Raw genomic sequence first — 25601 nt, forward strand, 5'->3', positions numbered from 1 at the left:
GACGGTCAACGTTCTATGTACACTTCTGAATCAGTAGTGTATCTTGTATGTATACTATATAATAGGAGAGCTCATAATTGAAGCCCCTCTCGTGTGCTTCTACTGTACCATAACTCACACTCACAACCGACAGTAATATTGCGTATATTATTGATCTAACGTTCCGATACCACTCTCCTCCTAATCTAACATGCACTGTCTATTAAGCATCCTGTACCTTGGCATAACTAGGAGGCTTGAGTTTTGCTTTTATGGCCTTGGCAGCCCACACGGGGATAAGGGCAGCCGAAAGAATGACAGCCACCTGCCAGTATAAGTCTGGCTTTTGAAAGTATTCGAGGTTGAAGTACTCGCCCAGAAACGGAATGGAACCGCAGTATAGCCCGAGAGATACCACCTCGGTAATTACCATGGTCTTGTTCCACTTGATCACCTCCAGAGCCACCATGAACAGCTCGTTGAGAAGTAGACCCGTGTATGAGACAGCAACCATGGTGGTGAAGAGGGTCTGGTCGAGACCGGTGAACACCTGGGCCAGTCCTTGCACAATGATACCTTGGTACAAGGAAATGAGCACCCAGATGAAAAAGGTGCTCCATGAGAGCGACTTACCCTCTGTCAGCTCCTTATACAGCTCCGGGTAGAGCTTGGCCAGGTGCTCGTCCACATCTTTATCGAGCACCAGCGAAAAGACGGGCATCATGGTGTACACCGTAGCATAGCCTACCATGAGCCATCCTTGATAGAGAGCCAGAGGCTCGAATCGAGATGACACAGAATACACAGTTTGACACACGGAGATAATGAGTCCTCGGTGAATGACAAACAGCGCCAGTTTGGCCGACCGTTTGTATGAGTTTCTTCCATGCCAAAGCAACAGCTTGGTGAGATGGCAGAACTGAGTGATGGAAAAGTCAGCTGCCAGACTGGCTTGTCGGCCCTCTTTTCCAACAATACCAACTCCCACGTCGGCAGCCTGGATCATGGAAACATCGTTGCCTCCGTCTCCAATACAGAGCACCCGTTTCTTTGTATGCTGTCTGATCAACAAGGCCATATCTGCTTTCTGCTGAGGATGGCATCGACAAGCAATCACTGCGGGGAGTTTTGTGGCCACAGTAATGAACTCGGTCTGGTAGAGGTTCAGGAACTGCTGTAAGGACTCTCCGTCAATCAACAGAGCAGCATCAGTCTTGAACTGCAGGTACTCCAATTGATCCAAAGCAGCCTCGCGGCCCTTGAGTTTTGTGATTGTGTGCACATGCTGGCCACGTGACACAAGTTTGGACGATACGGCCACACATCGAGCCGTCTCAACCTTGTCTCCGGTCAACATCCAGATTTTGATGCCTGCGTTTCGCAGGAGCTCCAGAGACACCTTTACGTCCTTCTGGAGTCGGTCCTCGACACCAGTCAGACCCAGAAGCTCCAGATCGTGCTCCAGATGCTCCGTGATCACGTGAGCGATCGCGTGATCTCGTCTATGCATTGCCATCTGCGCCTTCGCATATGCTTCAGAAAAGGCCTCGTACGACTTCTTGGACAGCCGCTTTCGGCCCACCACCAGTGTTCGTAGACCCTCGCGAGCCATATTTGCTGTCTCCTCCTCCAGCCAGTCGTTGGTCTGCACAATGCTAGCCATGACGGTATCGGCTCCCTTTTCAAAAAACCAGTAGTCGTCTCCATCTCGAACAACAATGCCCATTCGTTTCGATTCGGATGTGAATGGGAACACGTTGAGAATCTCGTATTCCCGTAGCTGGCCGGTAGATTCCAGTTGCAAGACCATAGAGCTTCTGTCTCGACGAACAAGACGAAGGCCGACCTCGGCAGTCCAATTGACAATGGCAATTTCATCGGGAGATGCAGCCTGATACGTCAGAGTGCCGTCTTCGTAGGAAGGAGTGACAGAATGACAAATGGCCAAAGCTGTGACAATGTCTTTGACTCGGTTTCCGATCTCTCGTCTTGATCGAGGTCCGGCTTCCCCGCCAGAGTTGACAAAGTCGCGCACTTCGTCCATGGCCTCCCCGGCGTACGAAACAGTGCCCACATGGATCTTCTTCATCTCCATGTCGTTCTGGGTAAGTGTTCCTGTCTTGTCGGAAAGCACGTACTCGATTCGGCCAAGGTCTTCGGGAATGGTGGATGTTCGCACAACAGTGTCTGGAATGGAAGAGTCATGCTCAATCTGGTATGCGTAGACCGACTTGGCCATGTCGAGGTTGACTCGGAGAGAAACAGGGATGATTGTGGAGAAAAGAATGAGAAAGCGCATCACGTCGACGTACCATTCTTTTCCAAATCCGTGGAGTGCCACAAGAACAAAGGAGAGCAAGAAGACGCAGAAGCAGAGCATTTTCGACAGAGAGTTGAGCTCGAGTTCAAGCAGACCGGTTTTAGTGCCTGCTCGAGATGTGTTGAGAGCCTGGCGGGTTTCTGCGCCTACGTAAACAACGATTCCAACGGCTGTTCCGCTGGCGAGAACCGTGTTGGCCCACATTGTGTTGTCGACTGAGAGACCCATGGAGTCGGTTCCAACAGTGACCTTTCCTTCAAATTGGTGGATGGATTTTCGCGGCGGTTCTGCCGTGACTGTCACGAGATCCTTGAGATCGGTTTCCGACAGCTTTTGGGTGATGTGAGGTGCGATTCTTAGTTTCCAGTCCGTTTCACCGTCGAGTTGATCGGTTCGAATAAAACACTCAGCTGATTCTTCCGACGACTGGAGAAGCACCATGTCTGCGGGGACACGCTGGTCTTTGTGGATCTGGACGAGCTGGCCGACATGGATGTCACGTGAAGCGACCTGGGTCACCTGATCCAGAACCGTGTAAGTTTCTGAGTTTGATTCATTGTCTCTTCGTCGTCGCAGGATGTCGTCCCATGCCTCCTTTCCCATCGTTACCGTCAATACAAAGGCCAGGGGAACGACGTAGGACGACAAGTAGCCGATCCGCAGTGCCGGAATGGCCTGCGACAAAGCAACCAGCAGAAAATAGAGATTGAAGAAAAACTTGAATTGCTCATAGAGAATCTTTGGAATGAATGACCAGGGCGAGTACTTGGCGTTGGACACGGCGTTGGAGGTGGACAGATCGGGATGTCGCGGGTCGATGACCCGTTCTTCTGCCTCGGCTTCTTGATTGTGACGGTTGCGATGGTCTCGGTGTCCTCGCCGCTCGGTCTGGGGACCGTCGCCAATCAGTGGCACGCTGTCCTCGTCCATGTGTGGCTGTAGATTGGCCAAGGGGATACTTTCCGACATACGGCGGGTGTATTGGTTGGAGAGAAAAGTGACGCCCTTGACGTACACGTGGCGCAGTAGACGGACAGGCTGATGGGGGAGGGAGAGTAGTCGTCGGTGTGTTCGTTTCACTTTGCACGGTGGGGCACGACTCTCGGGAGGAGGTCGTCTGCACTAGTGGAGGCGTGGTAGGGTCGTCACGTACAGTCGTAGTGTCTTGTTATGCCTTCTGCGCAGTGCTGTGGTGTTGTGCGGTTGTGCTGTATGTATGTTTTATGCACACTAATTATACCGTCCCTCCCAAAAAAACGGCCGCTGACAAGATCTGAACTAAGCACCTATAAAGTTGGCATATAGGGGGGTACAGTCAAGACAAGAGACCTGAGAGAGGTTCTAGAGAGAGATATGGAGAGGGGGGAGGGTGTAGTATGGGTTACGTGACTCCAAGGATTGCTGTGGAGGGTTTTATCTATTAATCCCGTACCTAAAGGGTTTGTTAGAGACACCCGATAAGTTGCTCTACATGGTTGAATGTAGAGGTGTGAAGGTGACTATGACTAAGAGGCACTCCATTAGTACAGTAGCTACGAAGCAAGGACTGGTGGAAATACACACCTGTCTCACGTGATTCTATTAGGTCTTGTGATGTGACTTCGTACAATTAATCAATCTACGAATATCTCGAGGCTATGTTGTGTCTGACTCGAGGGTCAGGCACGTGTTAGGTACAGGTAAGTGGGACGTGAACTAAGAGTAAACAAAATGACTCACATAGAGACGAAACAAGCTAACTATTGCAGTCAGATGGTCAACTAATTAGTTTGATGTAAGTTGAAGACCAAGTAAAATACGTACACCGATATCATTCAATGAAGCCATTTTGTAGGTCTAAAAACGTTCAAATACACCAATATATCGTCGAATAACACTTTCTTATCACTACAAACTGTACCCATCGCAGCTAACACCCCTTCTTCTCGCCTAGTGCTACTCACCACTATCTCCACAAGGTTTGAAATTTGGCGCTGAGCATAAACGACAAGCATGGACTATCGGAGATTCACAACACCGCCAAATACAAGTCCAACTAACACAAAAAGAGTGGAAGCCATCGGATAAAATCAGCACACATAATGAACTCAACTCCGGCCAATTCAACGCCTCTACCGCCATTACAACCCTTCACACCAGGCTCCTCGGCTGCAACGCCCGCACCAATAGCTCTGACCAGGTCCAAGCCCCGTAGACGGCTGTCGTCGAACGTGGTGGGTGTGTCGGACCGGCGGCGGCTGCTGCAAATGCTTCAAAACGTGGAGGAAGTGTCTCCAGGTCCCGATAGTGCAAGTGAAGCGGGAGAGTCGCCGTCTATTCGATCTCAAGATGAAGCACATCTGGAACATCTTTCTTCGGCGAGAATCTGCATGGATGAAGACAAGGAGCTGTTGATTCATCAGGCGCTACCAGCATTTGAAAATACGCTGCTTCGGTTCGTACAGGCGTTGTCCAAGTACGACTTTCGACAGGATCTGGCAGAAACCCTGATGGAGACAGAATCGCAGTTTTGTGAGGCCGTGGACGAGCTGGTGGAGCACCAACAGGCGGCACAGACAATCGCGGCACTGGAACGTGTCAGTGAAGGGTTGGACGACAAGATTCGAGACATGATCCGCAAACTGGCAGAGTGCAGACGAGAGCTGCGAAACTACCAGCCCAACAACGAGAACCAGTCGACCTTGTCGTCGGCAGATCTGCTGACATATGCCACGCGAATTGCAAACTTCACCACAGCTCCTCCGTACTTTAGAGAGCGGCCTGAGCACTCGAAGCTGCCCTGGCCAATTGAAGACGAGATGAGAAAGGGATTGCTGGCTCTTATGGAAGTAGGAAAGGACAAGACGGAGCTCGGAGAGCTGGCGGACCCGGAGAAGTTCGCACACACCGCTGCAAATGGTGTGGCTCCCAATGGAGCGGCTCCCGTGGCCAACGGAGTAGCTCAGAACCACAACAATGGATATGCTATGGAACGACGACTATCGACGGGCTACGGAAGCGATAATGATGGCGATACGAATATGAACGGAAGGAGTGGTTTGGCGGGTCTGGACATCTTTGACGATGATGATGATGACGATGACGATGATTAATGAAGCGCGTTATGTTTTACGCAGTGCGAGAAGCCTGGGACTCGGAAAACTTCGAAAATGGGTGTGCTTCGAGTGCGTAGCACGACCAGCGCGGGATGACTATTGCACAAGCTATCAAACTACAAGTAGGCTTGTCGTCATTTCAAGGAACTTGTGCTACTACTTGTAGTAGTATATATCCCCTATTAACAAGCAAATGATGGCAGTAGACTTCATAGTTATAAAGTGTAGAAGATGTTTAAGGGCTTAGTGAGAACGATTGATCGTTTGTATTTTTAGTAACTTGAACGGACGATGCTCTTGGTCGTGTCAATATGACAGTGTCTACAAGTGGAAGACGCAGACAGTCTTTAGCTCGATACAGCCAAGTCTGTCCTGTTTCTGCAATTTCTCCAACTTAGCACATCGACACTCTGCAGTCGTACAATTGACTCTACAGGTGCAAAAGCAGCTGGTGCTTCGCACTCATCATTCCATCTGGCAATACAATAAATCTACTCTACTTACAAGTCCTTGAGCTCAACATCATCTCTGGACGAACCCACAGGAGCCTCTCGCTCCCTAGTTTCGCCGGTAGGAGCCTCGTTCAGTACCTGCTTGAGCTTGGCCTTGGCCATGTCCGTGGCCTCGGCAATCATGGTATTGGTCATGTGAGTCAGAGGACCCCACAAATGCAATGTGTGGATGACGTAGGCGGCACCAGCAGCCACCAGAAGGAACATGAAGTAGACTGGCGATCGCAAAACAGCCATAATCTCGTTCCAACCCAACAGAAGCAGCAGACCATACATGTAAAGAGGAATCTGGGTAGTGGACTGAATGGTGGACCGCTTGGCCTCAAGATACAGACCCTCAGCCTGCTTCTTAAACTTTTCAATCAGCGACGCCTGTCTCTTTGGGGTCAGAATCACTGCAAACGCAGTCTCGTCATCGTCGTCCTCGTCATCCTCAAGAGCAACAGTAGGCTCAATAGACTTCCCAGAGCTCAATTTTGCAGTCGACAACAGTGGCATAATTTCCAGAGCCTGCTCTCGCGACTTGGCAAATGCGCCGTCGATATCATCTCCAGGACGCCACACAATGGGTACTCCATTGGCATCGTATCGGAAGGACTCCTTGAACTTGTTTTTGAGACGGCTGAGAACTTGCTCTTCCTTGGAAAGTTCCTTGAGCTCAGCACCGAAAACAGCCCAGGCCTCCTGCTGGATCTGTTTGAGACCCTCGGCAGAAGTTTTGGGTGAACCAAAGCCGAAAGAAAACGCACTGGGGGCGGAAGGCGAATAGTTGGGGTCAATCTTCTTGATGGACGCATTCAGAAGCGTTTCGAAGGACTCCAGAATTCGGTCCCACACTGTCTCATCGGGCTTGTTGAGATTCTCGTCGAATTCCTCGTGGAACGAGCTCTTGAACCGTTTGGCAGACCGCGAAATAAGCCGGTCAATCTCAACCTTGCTCTTGTGGTCACGCAGAGTGTCCAGCTCCTGTTCCAGAGCAGCCAGTGTGTCGTCATACGAGAAGTGCGACGAATTGGGCTGGCCAATGGCAGCAGTCACCTGCTTGGCATTGTCGATGAAATGAGCATGGGCAGCTTTGGAGGCTCGAGAGAGGTTTTCGCCAAAAGTGAGAGCAGAAGAGGACTCCAGAGCGGCGTTGAACTGTTCCAGAGATTCACGCTTCAGCTGGGCGAGATACGACTGATACACCTTGCCCAAGTCGTTGTCGACGCGGTCCTCCAGCTTTTCAAGAGTCGCGGAATACACCGAGGGAGTGTATCGAGACGCCTGGGAGTCATACTCGTCCACTGTTTGTTTTCGAGCCTCTCCCATGAGCCCTCCGAGCACCGCAGAGGCCACAGCGCCACCAGAAAGCTGATCTCGGATTTTGACTAGCAGAGAAAGGAAGATATCGAGCGCGCCGGCAGCGATTTCGTCGCATCGGAACCGCGCAACCAGAATCTGCTGCGTGGGCAGATCCAGATCCTTGTTCTGCTCAATCTGGTCCCAGACCTGCTCGGCGTAGAAAGACCATCCGTCCAGAGGCACGTTTCGGTGGTAAACGGGCTTGAAGACATAGTTGGGGTCCTTGGGCACAGTGAATCGACATGCCAGCTGCTCCACGTCGGCGTAGAACTCGTTGGGCTGCAGAAGCTTGTGAGGTAGAGCTGTGAACTGCAAATCAAAGAAGTCCTCTAGTTTGGCATGCTCCAGACCTTCGGGCTTGTTAATAGAGTCCCAAAGCTTACCCATATCCGTCTTGAGGGTTGTAGACAGGTTGGCTAGAGGAGTAGCTCCAATGTGGTCTCTGATGACAAACATGATTAGCGACCTGTTCTGAGAGGTGGCAAACAGGTTGAGGTTGACCTCAAACACAGTCTTGAGCAGTCCCATGTTGGCGCCCTGGTAGAGACCAATCTGATGTTCCCAGATGTTGACAATGAGCACTTCGGAGGTGGCGAGAGCGAACAGAGCCGATTTTCGCTCAAAGTCCTGGTCCTCACCTCGTTCTCTACCATCAGTTCCCTCGACGTCCATCACAAGCACTCCCGAGTCGGAACAATCCTGGCTGTGAGCCGAGTTGGCTGAGTGGGGAGCCTCGAGCTGAGCACGGGCCATCCAGATACCCTTTGTGGTCTGTTGACGAGCGGTTTCATTCATGACGTCGAACTGGGTGCCAAACAGGGCATTGAGGAGAGTCGATTTACCGGTGGACTGGGAACCGAAGACGGCAACTACATGGTAGTCAAGACCAGCACGGTCAAGATGCACCTTTTTGAAGTAAGAGGAGACGTCTGGGTTGAACTCCTTATTTCCGTCAATGAGTTGGAGCGAGGGAATACCGGCGTAAGAGCCAGGTGTCGACTTGGCAGACTTCTGGGAGGTAGGAACTGCGTGGGAGGCAGCAGGAGTGGGAGCAGCCTTGTGAACGGGGGAGGAAGCGGGAATGGACTTCTCAGCGGGAGAAGACACGGGCTTTCGTTCAACAGGCTTGTGCTCTCTCTCCACGGGCTTGTGCTCGGACTTGAGTCCCTCAGGAACAGGGGCGGCAATTGGCTCCGGAGCAGGAATGGGTTCAGGGGCAGCAATTGGTTCAGGGGCGGCAATTGGTTCAGGGGCGGTCACAGGAGCCACGCCAGACTCTCTCACGGGTCTAGAGGCGGGAGGAGGAGGAGCAGGGTGGTGGTGGGTGGTGACGGGTGAGTGGGACGAGTGAGACGAGCTGACAGAGTGGCTGTCATGAGAGTCGTAGCCGGAGACGGGAACTCGAGAGGCCGGAGGTCGAGACGAGGGCACAGGGGGTGCTCCATGGGACTGGGAAGTCATCTTGTTGACACTCTCACTGCTGCTTCTTCCGAGAATATCGTCTTTGGTGAGGAGAGGCTCGAACGAGTCAGATTGACGGAACGTGCTTGCAGATGGACTCGCCGCAGCTGACGATCGATCAAACGATCGCTCCTTCTCAAACGACTTCTCGTCAAACGCCATGGGAGGCGGCACCGTGAAGGGGTTGGGGGGAGGCACGGAATCGAGATGGTTTCGGATCATCTTTTCTTCGGGCGAATCATTGAGCGATGAAGCCAGTCTATCGGTCTTATCGCCCTCGAACGAAAAGGCGTCCTCGATCTCTTTTCGAGACGAAGAAAAGTCGTCCATGTTGGCTGTTGTTGTCTTGTGTGGGGTGCTGTGTAGCTCGAGTTGGAACACGTTCACCATAGAGCAATAAAGTTGAGCAGCACGTGCAATGTGCAGGTAGCTGTAGGGGTATGAAGGGAGAGGGGGAAAGAAATACAGCACCATGTGAATGTGATTAATAGCCGGAGCAGCAACGCCAATCACGTGGCTTCACGTGGCGTCATGGGGAAATCACGTGACCCTACATTTCCCTTTCTCTCATACTCGACAATCGCCGCAACATTCCCTCGTACTTGTAGCTCAGTCTCAACCTACTTACTGTACATACTGGTGTGAGCACATACCACTAACAAGCAACGTCCAAGAACTTTAGACGCGGCGCCAGTTTGATACGTGAAAGGTGTCAGATGTAAGTGAGTGAATAGGAGGCATAGCGGGGCTCAGGAGCAGTTTGAAAGGTGGCTGTGCACACTTATATAGGTTCAGGCATTGTGTTTGTGTAACAGAGGACCCACACTACATCCAGTGAACCACTCTGGCAAGTCACGGGTGTCATGGTTCCCCAAAACATCTGAACAGCGCACAGTCTAAAAACGGGACGAAATGAGACCCAACCATATGTGAGACAATTTGACGAAACAGTATACTGTACTTGTAGATTGCTATAAATGGATGATTGGGTACGAGCTGAGCCTCTGGCTCATTTAGAGACAAAAGAAATGCAATGATCAACGAGTCTCAACAAAAGGGGGTATGTACTGTACTCGTACGATGCAGTGCAGGTGGGCATACAACACATTTGTTATTTGTTCTGCCCAAGGGCTTCATCAAAAAAGATTGCAGCACCCAGGATTCTCGTATGGTCTCCCACTACAATACTAACTAGGCTCTCTGGTGCTTGACTATGGCTAATCGGACGGGAAGCCGTATTTTCACCAGGATATGGCCGCAACCGTTACAAAAAAAACGGCGTTGAACCCTTATATTAGACCATATAAGTCACGTGTGTAAATTTTTAAAATGGGATTTTGGCAGCATTACATGACCGGATTGAAATTTTTTAAAAAGTCACACGTTAGAACAGAATCCTCTCTATCATTCTATGCCGTAATTGTCACAGTTTTTCCAGTAACATCTTGTTTTTGCAGCAATTAACATATCAACGACGCTATAATCGACAAACATTTAGTGGAGAGTTAAGTGGACAATATTTCAGACTAATAGAATGCTACAGCTTACGGCAGGGTGCGTAATATGGCTCGAAATACCCGGTATTACGACTTTTCAGTTTCCATAACTATTATTATTTGAGATCTCAACTAAAACTACCTGGTGTAGTTAAGAACTCCACCTCAACATAGCTGAGCACTACAACACACAACAACACACTTTACAGCACCTTTATAAAATGCTGTGATCTCCACACCCTTTGGATGACTACCACCTTGTCTCACAAACGTCCCGACTCTCCTTACCCGGTATCTACTTGTTACCTATATAAATAGTATATACAGCATCGATTCCTCCAATCAATGTTTGAGGACAAAGTCGATGGTGGAATCGCCCAGTCCGTCCTTTTTCAAATGCTCCCAAGCCGCCTCGTACACGGGTTTGTCTCTACCTTTACCTCTGGTTTTGCCCCTTGTGTTTGCAGTGGGATTCTTCGTTCTCTCACAGTTGCCGATCACATTGAACAACATCCGCATACGGCTCTCTCTGCTGGGTCTCTCCTCTACAGAAATACTAAGAGTGCGTAGATCTGTGCCATCAAAGGCTACCCACTCTTGAATAAGAGCTAGCGCCTCTCTTGTGGCATTAGGACGGTTACTGTTGAGTACCAAATGAACCTGCGTCTCTGCAAATGAGTCAATAACATGCTGGTCGGGTGAAACTCCTCCTCGAGCCATAAACTGCTGGTATTCCCGTACGCACTGTAGGGCCAGTTCCGGCTCAGAGTCACGCAGAATCACAGCCACAGCGGCATACATATGCATACCCACATGCTCGTCCATCTTGGAAATATATTCCAGACCCTGTTCGACCGATTGCCGCACCATATGGGTCACCAGAAGCTGTGTTTCATACAGAGAAAGCCGACCGTCTCGACGCTTGATCTCCTGGGAAAGCTCCTCGGTGATATCCGAGTCACGTGACACTACAGCGTAATGCAAGAGAGCTGTTAGCACGTGACGGGGTCGTTGGGAGATGGAAATCTGCTGCCATCGCAGCGCAAATGATTGTCCGAGCTCCAGTTGTTTAGTGTGTGCGCAAAACTCGATCACGGACGCTCCCAAAGAAGCCGTGTAGTCAAATTGCAGGTTGGAAATGATATCGCGGCAGATATAATGCAGTTCAGGGGTAGTTGTGAGCTTGGAAAGCATAGAAGAAATCATGGCTGGCGGCAAGGTCATCAGATCACGAGGTTTGTACAGCTCCCATAAATAAGCAGCTCCCCAGGGGTTCCCATTGTCGAGGTTCTGGCACAGTAGGGACACAAATGACGTCTGTGAGACCTTGCTCTTGTATCCCTTGAGTAAGAACTCGGCAAGCTCATTTGCAGGAGTAGGAACACGTTGTTGAAACCGAGCCCAGTCCATGAGTTCTTCTATGACGTAAGACGGTTGACGGTCCAGCTCGTTTGTGAGGTTTTGAATCGCAGCAAACTGTTTCAGCAGCTGTGCTTTCTTGTGCAGCGGATGGTATGCAATGGCCTTGAACAGCAAATCTGCCACAGCGGGATGAGGTCCAAAAATGCTGTTGAACCTTGAGGTCATGGCTATAGCCGCCGTGAGCAGGTTCTGAGACACCGCCAACGACACAATCTGGTACCCGAGCCACTGAGGATACGACGAGAAGCCGTGTTCCTCATAGTTGCCGAACGCAGCGTCCTCAAACACCTCACTGTGTCGTAATGCAGCCTCCACCGACGCTAGATCCCGGGCTTCGAGATAATGCATTGCCAGATCCACCACCAGCGCCACCAAATTGTCCTGAGGGTCTCCTTCTCGGTCTATAGCGTAAGATAGTCGTTTCAGAGACTGGTTGGGGATGTGTCTTGCCAAGATGTAGTCCGGGTCTTTGTAGAGCTTTTCTCCGAGTAATTTCAAAATCTGGTGGATATCCTTGGCAAATAACGTCTTATGCTTCTTGAATTTCAGCACCTCGGCCGCCCCAATCTCCTCGGGCGGTGTGTAGACTGGCTTTCCGTTTTTGTTATTGTAGTTCTTCTGTGGGATGAGCGGTTTCGGCAAGATTTTCTCGCTAGCCGGACTCAAGACCCCAAACCTGTCGGCTTGCCACGCCTCACCCGCGCTGGTGGACATGCGCCGAAAACCCAGACACACCCTGCGCATTGTGTTGTGTTTGGTGGAGAAAAGTTGATCTCGCGATAGTTTAGAAATTTCACTGAGATACTGCATGGGTTAGGGTTAGGCGTGTGTGGGGGATACAGACCGACCAACGTCCAAGGGTGATTTCTGAGCTCATGTAAGGACTACAGAATGTTAGCAGCTATACGATTTTGCGTCTTTATTATGTTTTCTACTGCCCTATCAGTTCCAGGTGGAGTTGGAAGATCGTGGTATGGAAAGACTAATTGGTGGTGGTGGAAGCAGGAGGTGAGATGGATGGTGTGAGACTGATGATGTGGAGAGGTGGGGCTCTTGTGGGTGTTTAAAAGTAGATAACCCTGCTTAAATATTATAATTATGGGAATTCATTACTTTTTTTGTGATCAAAAGCTACTCTTTGGGGTCTTTTCGGTGGTATGAGTCGTCCAATAACTGTTAGGACTTCTGTACAATAATTTGGTAGAACCGTATTGGGGGTGTCGGCAGTTCGAGGATGCGACGGTTGTTGAAACTGGTTTGAGAATGCTCAACGCAACACGCAACAAAACACACAAATGACAAGACAGGCTGGATGACAAGACATTATGGCTTATATAAGCAGTTCACCGCAGCAGGTTGGAGATTAAATGACTTTTGATTATAATGTTCAATAAAACAGCCTCAATGAGTTCCTCATTTGAAGCCCCATGTTGGATGTCTATGTACATCCTGGGTCTGGCTATTGAGCGTGCTGGATTGAGATTCTGAATGGGCTGTGAGTACTATTAGTACTAAGATGTTGGAATACTTAAGACGGCGGAAGAAGTGAAGCAGCAGTATCGATCTCTCTCCACTCTCACCATTCTATCTCATCACCACCAAGATGACTATCAGCAACTACTGCGTGGACCCGTATGTGGCTCACGAAAAGCACTCCAACTACGAAATCTTCACTGATGAACCTGCCGAACGGGGAGCTAGCTACACCTGCGACTGGTGTGACAAGTTCTATCCCAACTGGAAGGAATACAAGTTGCACGTCCGGCCTTGTCTGATGAATTTCATTGGCTATTATCCGCCGACCGATCCAATCAGGCTGACAGATGAAAAGTGATTGTTTGTTAGATATAGCTGTTGTTAGACACAGCTGTTATGAGACATAGCAGAGCCATTTCCGAACAGTAAAGTAGTGTTATACAACTTGAAATTGTATCAGAATGTGTCGAGAGCCACACGTGTGGATCTAGTCTAGTCCAGAGGCATCTGTAGATGATTCGAGCTGACCCAATCACGGATACTGAGTAAGTGCAAAGGTATGAAAGTTTTGGTAGCTACGTTGGTCACCGTTTGGGGTATGGTATTCTCCTTTCACGGCTCTTTCTGCCATTATCCACTTATTCCTGGCAGATTGTACCAGTTTCTTGAATGGTCTTGTTAGTGATCATCTTTACACGATTCTTCTCGAAACATTCGGCTATTGTCTTCACATAACTGAAGGGCTGGTTTCTCTCTCATTCCACGGACATTGCTAGCTAGTGTACTGTATGAAAAGAAATAATAAAAACGCATTTGGTATAGTTATGGAATGCTACAACCGAGAGAGGACTGGTGTAGAGTACATATTGTACCCACAAAAATAACACTCTCTGTTATCCTATAACCAGTATCCTGCTGAAGATATCTTCCATGCTACTCTATGTACAAGCCTCAAGACGTGCAATAGATGATTTGATCAAGAACTCATACAGTACAATGGAGCCACTTGTAGCCCAATCTGGTATACAAACAGTACCAGCCCATTATTCTCAATTCTGCCAGTCATTAGAGCTACTTACCACAGGTAATACTTCTGAATCTCAACCATCGAAACTCGGTGACACAAGATGGAACAGCAGCTCCGTCAAGTCTCATCTGTCTCATCGTCATGTGTCTGATATCACCAGTCGTTCCGACAGGGGCGAATTTGCCAGATGTCCGGCTCTGCCCGTGTTATGGCACTTGTTTAGGAAACTGCACGGACGTCAGACGTTGTTGACGTTGACAGTTGGAAGACAGCTGAGCTCTCCGTCTCTTCAAAACCACACTAAAAGTACATACGGTAGCACTACGAGTAGCTCGTGTCAGGCAAACTTCTCGGCTTTCGGCTCCGAATACCCCAGAAACAGAGAATGCTTGTCTGAGACGCATCTCACACTAATTACCGACTGTTTCAGAATAACCAAACAAAAAACTACAAGCCTCTGCAAGAGGACGGTTGTGCAGTTACAGTTGCAGTAGCAGTAGCTACTGCAGTTGCGGTGACATGACTGACTGTTAACCCTGAAGACACGCAAAAAAGAAACCAAGGACCTGTAATAACTTTTTGTTAGCCAAAAATAGCCACCTGCCGTCTATCCCTTGCCGCCGTTTATCATAAATCCCAGCCTAATCTTGCCTTGAACTCAGAAGCTGGGTTTTCTACAAGTGCCCGTATCTCGCTCCCCAGGTTGATAGCAATAATATTACCGAGCCATGTGGGAGGAGTACATCGCACATACATGATAATAAAGAGGCTCGCATTTGTGCCTACATTTCCCGGCACTTGTACTTGGACTTGGACGGCAGGACACCGGTCTGATTGCACGAGCCATTGGCTGTCTCATCCGGGTGAGATGTATTCGGTGAAGACTTTTTCACACGCGGCTGAGACAGAGTTTGTTCCGGTTCCGTAGCCGGCCATTATCGTTTCATATTATGGCCCAGCCCGTGATCTGGTGCCTTGCCGGAAGACTCCAGGGTCATCGGCCATCCTCAGGCCATTGCTACATTGCGCTGGTATGCCTCACTGTCGTTTCTTTTGACGAGCAAAACGCACACAACAGAGCCACTGCTTCCGATCTGAGACTCAGGGTTCGGAAAAAGCAAATTAGGCAGCACCGCGGAGGTTGGTGGAAGAGCAGAACAGAAAGATGCCCCATCACAAGTACACAAGTCCTTGCTGAGCCGCCGCTTGTGCAACCAATTCCCATATGGGACTTCTATCGTACCATGAGACTAGCAATACTTTAGCTCACATTAGACTGAACTACTGTATGTACAAGTATCGTGGACTAGTGCCAGCCACGCAACTAACAACGCGACGGCCTGCAACACGCAAGGTCTCAAGCAAGGGGTTCATCGAGGAGTTAGTTGCATGTGGAGACGACGAGAGTGAGTAACAATGACTAAACCCCATCTGTGGAGACCGTATCTTAGCGACAAGCCGAATACAAGCTCTACTCCCGACGATCTGTAACATCCTTAACAATGGTCTTAATCACATGGCCACGGCAAATTCACCGACGGACGCCAATCTACCCGTCAATCTGACAGGCTATAATTAGATATCGTCGACGAACAATGGTAGGAAAACTTTTCTTGGGTTTGGTTTCGTCTTGAGACACGGTGGGCCATTTAGACTTGCATTGATGAACACCACACAATAGAGCATGGAAACTTCCATGCATGGTGCAACTGAGGGGTAGTAGGTCGCTACACGAAAACCTCACAGAATTGTACCCTATTTTTTGTCTAATAATATCGTATATATATCAGCAGACTTGCCCCGTGCTATTTGCAGACGTCAGAAATGCAATACGTCAACGTCTGGCACACGATCTCTCCGAATTGGAACAAGCAAAGTGAAACTCCAACATGCATGAGGCTGCATAGACAATAGGCATTGTCTAAATATAGCCATGTCGATCCAGTTCTAAGCCTCTCAGAAACGCTTGAGAGTGGCTCTGCAGGATAATCCCTCCCTACATCCATCCATCCATTCCTTCGAGGTCCCGTGGTCTCACCTCCAGCGATCCTTTCGAGTCTATTTGTCTCTACAGTGCAAACATGATTACCATACCGGATTAGGACATTCGACAAGAGGAATACAAGACGTGCGGACGCACAGGATCCGAAACGGCAAGAGCGCAGGCACACGTACAGTAATATTGTTGCCTTGTCTTCGCTCATCTGTTTCGAGCCCATGGTTGTCTCCTTTTGGGCGTCGTTGCCTGGGAGACGTTGACGGGCCCTAACTACAGCGCACAGCTTTTTGTATGTACTCGGCTCCCGGAATTGACGGAAGTTTATCCAGAGCCCAATGTGATTGTCGACACGAAAAACGAAAAGCAACAAAAAAAAAAAAGTGTTTTGCAGTGGAGCGGGTAGGGTTTATATCTAAGAGTTAGTAATACATTTTTAGTTCAATTGGCCCAATGCTGCCGTTTCGAGGGCGAGTGGGGTCCTGAACGAGCACATTTGGGGTCCACAACCGCCTCTTTCGGCACCCCCTCCAAGCCAGAGCCGCCTTAATTGAACCCCGTTGTGAGTTGCGCCATTATGTCTTATGCCCTGTAGGTCATTTGGTGGCCCGAAGCGGCCCCATGCAGACGAACACAAAGCCCCGTATAAACAAGGTTCGTACATTGGGTTTGTGGACAAGTCTTTGTATGCAACTACTTTTGCTGCGTCTCGGTCAGAATCAGCTGAGTGATCAGCATTCGATACTTACTAGCTGCCGGGAATAGAGGGTGTGTGGGGACACTCGTAATATTATGTGTGTGGGTTTGCGAGATAGCGCTGACCATTCGCTCCACCATTCATTGCTGGCAAGACGATATGAAACGAGGATTGACATAAAACGCAAAAAATGAAAATCGTTGGAAAAAGAAAAAACAGATGTTGTCAGGACCTAAGAAAAAGCAATGCACGTTTGGGGAACCATTTTTTTGAGAGCTGGGCTGCACGCACACGCACACCACGCACACCACGCACAAGCGTTGCACAAAGGTAGCCGTATGGTGGAGTCCTGAAGGTTATTCGGAGGATTGATGAAAAGTACCTGGAAGCCCGTCACTCGATACAAGTGATGGGTGGACTCCTTAATCACATGAAACAACGCGTCCAAATATTGAGCGGTTTAAACACGATGGATTAGTGGCAAGTATGTACGAAAAAAAATGACAACCTCAGGTGTTAAAGTTTGAGAACCCTGCTCTACTTAAAGCTCAAACTCTCAGCATGAATCAACCTTGTGTAAAAGCCAATTTGGGAAGAGCAGTTCAAGTAACAGAGTAGTGTTAGGCTGGTGTCTAAATCGCATGTGTGTTTGTGCGTCTGGGTAACGGGCTCTCTCTCTCTCTTCGTGACTCCAGTTGGGTATATATAGACCCTCGCTTTCCCTCTCTACAGCCTTCCCTTTCTGTACTCCACCAACACAAACCCCCCAACACAAACCCACGACATTGACAATGACCAAGGAGTCTGTGCACAATCTGCCCACCGTTTCCACCTCTCAGCCCGCTGAGCCCGTGGACGCCATCCCCCCCACCGCCTACGTCCCCCCGGATGAGGCCTACACCCGGTCTCGACCTATGGGTCTCGGTGAGAACATGCGAAACCTCTTCATTGCCTGCATTGGTGAGTTTGTCGGTACCTTCATGTTCCTGCTGTTCGCTTACCTGATTGCCACCGTCGCCAACTACGACAAAACCGTCGCCGGCCCCAACGCCGCCAAGATCATCATGATCTCCTTCGGCTTCGGCTTCTCCCTCCTCGTCAACGTCTTCATCTTCTTCCGAGTCTCCGGAGGTCAGTTCAACCCTTGTGTCACTCTCGCCCTCACCCTTGTTGGTGCCGTTCCTCCCGTCCGAGCTCTGTGCTTGGCCATCACCCAGCTCCTCGCCGGTATGGCCGCTGCTGGTGTCGCCGACGCCCTGACCCCCGGCCCCGTCACCTTCATCAACACTCTCGGTGACGGTGTGTCCCGAACCAGAGGAATGTGGATCGAGATGTTCTGCACTGCCCAGCTGTGTCTGACCGTGCTGTTCCTCGCCGTCGAGAAGCACCGAGCCACCTTCATGGCTCCCTTCCCCATTGGAATGTCTCTCTTCATTGGCCATCTGGTTGCCGTCTTCCCCACCGGCGCTGGTATCAACCCCGCTCGATCTCTGGGCCCCTGCATTGTTGGAAAGTCTTTCCCCCACTACCACTGGATCTACTGGGTCGGTCCTATCCTCGGTTCCATCTTCTCTGTTGGTCTCTACCACACCCTCAAGTTCCTTGACTACGAGACCTCCAACCCCGGCCAGGACAACCAGGACTAATCGGTGTGCCCTCTCCACTAAAACTCGCGTTCATCAACGTTGGAAATCATCTTTTATCTTCTTCCACTAGCCATGTCTAGTTTGCATCATATTTCGGTGCCGTTTTGAAACGGTTCCATCTCACATAATACACATAATAATGTATATCACATAATGACAAGGTACAAGTACAATACGGTAGAAGTAGATTGATTCTTAGAAGTGCACATACAACTTGCACAAGTAGTGGTGATGTTCTCTTCTTTGTAACGGTCGCCTAGACATTTCTTTTTCGATCGACGCACAAACCTGTTCCTGATGTGATGTTACACTGGCTCCAAAGTTGGAACATGTTGTGAGACATGAGACAATTCGATTGAGTCGATATTGTATGACTTCTCGACCTCTGATTTTTGCATTGCTCTGAGTCTCGTGTCTCATATATATTCCCCCATAGCTCTCCTTGCGACGTTCATGGACTCTGATTCTCCTGAGTGGTGGCAGTTTTCCAGAGGGTGTTCTATTGGCAGTACCGTTTCAGAGTGATACAACGTCTCTATGGCAAAAGCAATGTTGGAAAATGTGGGTTCGGAGACAAAGCGTTGTATCAACTATAGCTCGATCGCACTTGTGAGGTCATCATCAACTCCTTGCAGTAATTATTTTACCGGAGACAATGAGTGAATGAGACAGCCGGAAGCAGCGAGATGGGATACATTGCAGCAATCGGGTGTACGGTATTTGTGAGCCAGTCGTCGAATACCCATTTATTTGACGGCGTAGTCTTTTTGGTTTATTCACGTACGTACTAGCCCACGGAGGTTTATATGCTATTACCAGTGCTGCACATTCTGATTAGTCCTTCACAGGGTCTTTCATCAGCATGGGAATCTCCAGTCGAACTAAAACCAATAAATGAGTGAGACATGGTGGGGAAATGCCTCAAGCAGGGCAAGTTGGATGACATGTAGTAGTCGAACTCGTAGCCAAGACGATATAAACACCCAACCATGTTAGTATCTCGATCTACAATTGATCCTGGTGGGTTTGTTTACGTGGAATTCCTTTTTCTGAGCTACCAGTAGACTTCTCCAGTCGGTATGTAAATCATGTCCCGGTAATCCCGTGATAGCCTTCCACACTATGTTTTGGGCGTGGTCTTAAACGGGACACACCCTGTCTAATTTGGGTTCCATAACAATGCACCTTGTGAACAATATGCAACTGTCAAAATGTGGGCACGGAGAGAAAAGAAAAAGCAAGAAAAGAAAGAAAAAAATAGTGCCGAACCCGTCAAGGCCAAAGGGGGCAAAATAATAACAATGTGGAGTCACACGGAGGCGTGTCACGTGGGTCACAGGACCTCCCGCTTCCCGCTCCCGCAAACAAACACCGTTGGGGCCTGATGCATTGTTTTCATCTGTCCTTGTTATACATTAGCCCGAACTTAGTATATACATAGTTGTAGGGTCGCTAATTATAACAGTCCGGCTATGAAGGTGAAAATGGGAGCAGCAAGTCTGAAGCTCTATGAGTAGAGTTGTTGCTGGATGAAGCGCGTATTTACAATTTCCCGGGTTTGGCGTGGTCATTTGGTGTCCGGGTTGAGACCGTGTGGACGCATGGAGCCCATGTTTGAGGCACACTTATACACGAGTGGGGGCATGGGCACATGAAGAAAGGCATAGGTACGAGGAAACCAAAACAAACACGCGCAAGCACATACAAGAAAAGACGACTATTTTGAACAGACTGAGTGGATGAATGGGTGACGGTGGTCACGAGGAGATTACGTGAGAAACAGGTACCAGAGTCGTATGAGTACAATATCGTATGTACAGAGCTTCGTACTTTTTTTGGCAATAGTATATACGATTCAACTCTACCATGTTACAAGTAGTTCTGTTTCAGCCATCCTAGACTGGTGTAAGGAGCTAAAGGGGTTTGTGTAATCACATGCCTCTGCTGTACATTGACTGTCTATTCTCGTACTACTTGCAACACGACTGGTTCGCTTGGACATCACAAGCAACCACTATGTGCTTTTTTCGATGCTTGTTCACCGGAGCCGAATCAGTAACAGACATCACCAGCCACCTACAAACACCTGTATGTATGTACTGCACTAGTGTGTACTTGTACGATACACAAAGCCCTGTTGTCAGAACCCGCCAAGATGCGGCTAAGACGATTCGGTGCCTCAGTCCATGCTGGCTCCAACCAAATGGCTCTCCACCATCTACTTTTGGTGCAGTCATGTCCACATGCTGATGAGCTGTGGGACTAGACTAGTCCTACCTCGGCATGAAGCAATGGGAACGGGTGAACTAAAGGCATTCTGTCTGTTTTGGTGATGTGATTGTGTGTTTTGGCTGACCTGTCTCTGTATTAGACAGTTGCACACTCTATTTACGATACTGTACCTGTTCTTTCTCGTCCTCTTGACCGTACGCTTGTTCTCTCTTCTACGATTAATCCGGTGCTTCTAACAGGTCTCATCGGTATAATTAGCACGATAATTAGTTGGTGTGCAGCTCGATTTTGCGTTTTTCGATTTTGCACTTTTCTCACAGTTTTTCGATTTCGCAACGGGTCAATATCAGTTCTGACGTTCTGACAGACCCTAGCCATACGTACCTCGTATCGTAGTCCTACTCCTTAGAAGTGAGACTGCCAAACTAAAGAGTTGATGTTGGTGCCGGTAGATGGCACGCTGTGGACGTGTTGACGGCCCATAGCCCATTTTCCCAGTTCTCAATGTTCGAGGCTTTCTACGGCTCTGGCTTCCTCATGGCCTGGCTTCTGGACAGTGGTAAGACTTGGCAGCTCATATACTGTTCTCTGGATATGGAGATAACACTCCAGACACTACAGGACTCAAACCATCATCATCCTCCTTCTTCTGACACCACAAGTTCTTTTTCGTCCCCAAATATCGCAGCATGTGTAGACTCCATGAATGCACACGGTGTTGGCGTGCTTCTCCAAGATCGAGCATCGCAAGATTGCACAGAGGTGTTTGTTGACGGTTATTCCATGGTTTATAGAAAGGTTGACATCCAGTTGATAATACAGAATCTTTGACGGCTCAAATGCTCCATAGGAAGTTGTCTTTCGGTTGACAGGCGCTGTCACTTCTACATGACCTACAGACTTCCATAGAGCATACGTAACATCTATCATGTCTATACTTCTAGTTAGTGAAAAGAAACTGCATATCAGCAGGGGTTAGCCGGTTGATGGCTCCGTCATCTTGTCCCAGAGTCGCATGAATCATACTGGCCTTCTTCTCTTGAAGCTCAATGATACGCGACTCGATGGAGTCTTCGATCGCAAACCGAGTAATCTTAACAGGTCGATGCTGTCCAATACGATGGACTCGGTCTCCAGACTGCCACTCCACCGAAGGGTTCCACCAGGGGTCCAGGATGAACACCTGAGATGCCTCGCATAGGTTCAGAGCCACTCCTCCGGCCTTGAGAGACACCAGAAAAACCTCCACCTGTGGGTTCTCCATGAAGTATTTGATGGAGTTTTGTCGCTGGGTAGGGGACATGTTACCCTGGAGCTTGACGGTTTGGAACCCTGCTCGTCGAAGCCGCCACTCCACCAAATCCAGCATAGATGTGAACTGGCTAAAAACAATGCTTTTGATGGTCTGTCTGTCGCTTCGCAGCTTGTATAGCTCCTCGACCAATGCCTCAATCTTTGTGGAAGATCGCCAGCCACCAGTCATGTTGATTCGCTGAACAATCGATGTTTTCTCCTTGGAGTTGGTCTCCTGTTCAATAGCGGGGGCATTCAAATCGATAGTCAGGTTGATATGACAGACGGGACAGTCAGAGGCTCCAGAACAGTAGTCCTTGATACACACTCGACAGAACGTGTGGTGACACTTGGACTTGATGGGTTCTTCGGCCTCATCGTCGCATAGCTGGCAAATGATAGCATTGTCAATGTATCCTCCTTCTCCCTGGTTGGCACGTCTCAGAACCAAATCAGGATGATCTGCAATCTGTCTCATTCGAGTAATCAGAGAGAAAATGTTGGCATAGTTGTTGAGAACCACTCCCTGTGCCACATAGGTGTTGAATTTCCGGTTCACGTCCGAGTAGATACTCTGGTAGAGGTCTTTCTCCTCCTCGTTAAAAAAGTCCCGTCGAATAGTGACGATTCTAGGGGGTAGACCGAGATCATCTGCTCTCTCGACCTTGGTTCGACGCAGCATAATGTGCTTGAGCAGTTTCTGGATGTTGCCGAAGCTCTCCTTGCCTTCTTTGCTGATACCTCCCTTCTGGATATGTTTCAAGAGCACGTGGTTGAAGTAGTTTGTGTGGTCCATGGGTCGATGCCCGCACGTGACACATGTTCGGTTGTTGACAAAGCTCCAGTCATGAGATCGGCAGGGGCATTTTTTGCAAAAATACTCGCAGAACGGTTTGATTCCGAGGAACCGAATCAGCGAAAACATTTCACCGATTCGGTTCTGAAGAGGAGTGCCAGAGAGACAAAGCCGTTTCTCGGTATTGAGATTGAAGGCGGCTCTGGCGGTGTTACTTGCCCGATCCTTGATATTATGAGCCTCATCTAGCACAACTCTTCCCCATTGAACTTGATGCAAAGGAGACTTTTTGTACTGCTTTCCCTCGACTCCCTTGCGCACAAAACCGCTCTGTTGACGTCGGTAAACGCTCTCTAGAACCGCATAGGTCGTCATCACACAGTCGTAGCCCTCCAGATCTTTCACAGAGAATGAATCTTTGTTGGCTCCATGGTAAACAGCCACTTTGAGAGAGCCCGCAGAATGGTCGTTAATTTCATTGGCCCATTGCATCAGAGCAACGGTAGGGGCGACAATGAGGTTGGGCTTGACTCCCGAGGCGATGATCAAGGCAATCGTCTGGATAGTTTTACCCATTCCCATTTCATCAGCAAGAATACCGCCCTTGTATTCTCCCTCCTCCTGCTTCAAAAGCCAGTTGAGACCCTCTTGTTGAAACGGCAGCAGAGTTACAGCCATAGACTTTGGCTGTTCGGCCTTTTCAACCTGGATCCTCGGTTTATTGTCGAGATCAATAAAGGTGTTCTCCAACTCAGGATGCTGTTCAAACAAAGCCTTGGTAGTCCGGTCGTAGTATTTGAGATACCGGGGTTTTTTGTTTCCGTCTTCATCCAGCTCATCGTAGTCGTCCTTCTTGGCTTTCTTTTTAGCTGGAGCTCTTCTCTTTTTGGGTTTCTCTTCTTCGCCCTCCTCCAGATCATCCGCAATCATAAACCCTCCATCTTCCACGGCCTGTTCTCGATCAGACTCATCGCTGGCCTTATACTCATCACCGGAAGAGTCGTCACTCACCACTATTGCCCGCTTGCGTGTCGCCTTTGGCTTTGTGGCTCGGGATCGGGTGGCGACTTTAGCTCGTGTAGCGAGCGACGACGACGAAGAAGCCTCGCTATTGTCATCAATAACGGCTCTGGAACGGCCACGTCTCTTAGGCGCGGCAGCCGGCTCCTGACTTGAAGCAGATCTGGTCTTGGATGGGTCCTGAACCACCTCATTACCCTCGTCATCGAACTCCTTGAGCTGGGCCTTGTTAGTTGCAGCGGTCCTCGGCTTCCGCTTGAACGTCGGCAGTTTTGTTTCCTTCTTGGGCGCTTCGGGGGCTGGACTGGCGTCGCTGACCACAAATCCGCCGCCGTCTTCGCTGGAAAGGTCGCCGGATACTGTCATGGTCTTGTGTCGGAGAGGTGTGCAGCGGGCTTGAGATGCTGAGATGCACTGCACGATAAGAAAAGTTCCCAACTGAAATTTGGATCGGTCACTTTAAGCTTACAGTGCCTATTTGGGCACTGATTAACTCCGATATCTCCGGGACGCGGTGGAAAGGACAGAAGAACATTTTAAACCGATTTTTTCGGTCTTGTGGTGTATTTCGGAACTCCATCCCGTTTTTCAATTTGTCTCAGCTGCTTCTACGGCATTGTAATTTGATGTTAAAATGATATATGAAATTTCGCCACCGAGCCGCATCACAGTTGAGCATAGACGGGTGGAAGAACAGTAGGAAAAAAGACACAAAATACGGATAAAATCGAGAAAATTACGGGAAATTAAGCTGATTAATATATATATATATATATATTCTTGTGTCGGGTTCTTGCGGCTTAGTCGCATCACTCATAAGGGCGGTTAGCAGTGTACACATAGGGATCATGGCTATAAGTACATCAAAGATGCGCACTTTTGACTTGACAATGGGCGATGGAAAATAACAGCCTATAGGAGTTCATTCAACCTAGGATTCAACTGATACAAATAATACTGTAGTATCGTGTCGTGGGTTACCTTGGGGACACAGATATGTGCAGTATTGAACCAATTGAGCAGATTATACAGTGTTTGTCCTCACCAGAGTGTTTTGGTGCTGTGTGCTAATACCAGACCAGAGACAAGGGTGTGCTATAACTTCACGAAGAGAAGTTGAATGTTCTGTAACCTAGAATATTGTGATATATGAGCATTTCCAAACCCATTCGCGGAATTTTCGTTATTCACGTACCTTCCTCGGTTGTTCGAATGATTCCAAATTCTGTCTAAACAAAGTCTAAGTATTAGGCTGAGTCTTCATCATTCGACATACAGCAATAAAATGAATTATTGTATGGAAATACTTTTCAAAAGTTGCATTATTGACAATCTCTCATTGTCCTCTTTCTGGTTAGAAATTTATTATATCCCTGGCGAATTTAGATCATCGAATTTGGGCCCCCAGCTGGCTTTTCCCTTAACCATTAATCTAACTATACGACTCTCTAGCTCAAAATTCACTCCAAGAGCACATGAAAGACTCCAGCCACGTAGATTTTAATACCATTCGGGAGCTCCAGATATTTCCAATCATTTAACCAAAACCCTGCTCCTCTTTGTAGCTTTTTATTGGCCCTCGGCTCAAGATTGTAGGACAATGGGGATATACCTGGCTATCTAGTCTAGAAATTGTTTGTACTATACTAGCATATTATGGGTCACGGAAGACAAGCCACGGCTGTTCTATTGGTCCAAGGCACTCTAGTCTGTTCTAATGGTATCATCCCCACGGCCCAGTTCAATGGCACACTCCTCGACCGCGCTAAGACAGCCTCTTCCTAGAGAG

General features: G+C 48.9%; 8 protein-coding genes and 1 non-coding gene across 9 annotated transcripts; 3 read left to right on the forward strand and 6 right to left on the reverse strand.

Moving 5' to 3' along the window:
* Positions 1-202: 202 nt before the first annotated feature.
* YALI1_F01838g (uncharacterized protein) lies at positions 203-3268 on the reverse strand (the record flags this gene model as incomplete). The annotated part of the gene is made up of 1 exon (XM_504850.3): positions 203-3268. One exon carries the CDS (start codon positions 3266-3268, stop codon positions 203-205), a length of 3066 nt encoding a protein of 1021 aa, XP_504850.3.
* A 1112-nt stretch (positions 3269-4380) lies between these two features.
* YALI1_F01849g (uncharacterized protein) lies at positions 4381-5391 on the forward strand (the record flags this gene model as incomplete). Its single annotated transcript, XM_504851.1, has 1 exon — positions 4381-5391. One exon carries the CDS (start codon positions 4381-4383, stop codon positions 5389-5391), a length of 1011 nt encoding a protein of 336 aa, XP_504851.1.
* Positions 5392-5894: 503 nt separating this feature from the next.
* On the reverse strand, positions 5895-9185 carry YALI1_F01897g (uncharacterized protein; the record flags this gene model as incomplete). The annotated part of the gene is made up of 1 exon (XM_504852.3): positions 5895-9185. The coding sequence occupies one exon, from the start codon at positions 9183-9185 to the stop codon at positions 5895-5897; it is 3291 nt and encodes a 1096-aa protein (XP_504852.3).
* A 670-nt stretch (positions 9186-9855) lies between these two features.
* YALI1_F01905r lies at positions 9856-9974 on the reverse strand. Its single transcript, XR_002432151.3, has one exon. It is a non-coding gene; the product is annotated as a 5S ribosomal RNA (ribosomal RNA).
* Positions 9975-10549: 575 nt separating this feature from the next.
* Positions 10550-12439, reverse strand: YALI1_F01929g (uncharacterized protein; the record flags this gene model as incomplete). The annotated part of the gene is made up of 1 exon (XM_504853.3): positions 10550-12439. One exon carries the CDS (start codon positions 12437-12439, stop codon positions 10550-10552), a length of 1890 nt encoding a protein of 629 aa, XP_504853.3.
* A 1662-nt stretch (positions 12440-14101) lies between these two features.
* Positions 14102-14626, forward strand: YALI1_F01946g (uncharacterized protein; the record flags this gene model as incomplete). The annotated part of the gene is made up of 1 exon (XM_068283212.1): positions 14102-14626. One exon carries the CDS (start codon positions 14102-14104, stop codon positions 14624-14626), a length of 525 nt encoding a protein of 174 aa, XP_068139313.1.
* A 2990-nt stretch (positions 14627-17616) lies between these two features.
* On the forward strand, positions 17617-18471 carry YALI1_F01981g (uncharacterized protein; the record flags this gene model as incomplete). The annotated part of the gene is made up of 1 exon (XM_504854.1): positions 17617-18471. The coding sequence occupies one exon, from the start codon at positions 17617-17619 to the stop codon at positions 18469-18471; it is 855 nt and encodes a 284-aa protein (XP_504854.1).
* A 1542-nt stretch (positions 18472-20013) lies between these two features.
* On the reverse strand, positions 20014-20365 carry YALI1_F02008g (uncharacterized protein; the record flags this gene model as incomplete). The annotated part of the gene is made up of 2 exons (XM_068283213.1): positions 20014-20293; positions 20337-20365. 2 exons carry the CDS (start codon positions 20363-20365, stop codon positions 20014-20016), a joined length of 309 nt encoding a protein of 102 aa, XP_068139314.1.
* Positions 20366-21643: 1278 nt separating this feature from the next.
* On the reverse strand, positions 21644-24178 carry YALI1_F02047g (uncharacterized protein; the record flags this gene model as incomplete). Its single annotated transcript, XM_504855.3, has 1 exon — positions 21644-24178. The coding sequence occupies one exon, from the start codon at positions 24176-24178 to the stop codon at positions 21644-21646; it is 2535 nt and encodes an 844-aa protein (XP_504855.3).
* Positions 24179-25601: the final 1423 nt, after the last annotated feature.

The sequence above is a fragment of the Yarrowia lipolytica genome, chromosome 1F (assembly GCF_001761485.1).
Source record: "Yarrowia lipolytica chromosome 1F, complete sequence".
Lineage (NCBI taxonomy): Eukaryota > Fungi > Ascomycota > Dipodascomycetes > Dipodascales > Yarrowia > Yarrowia lipolytica.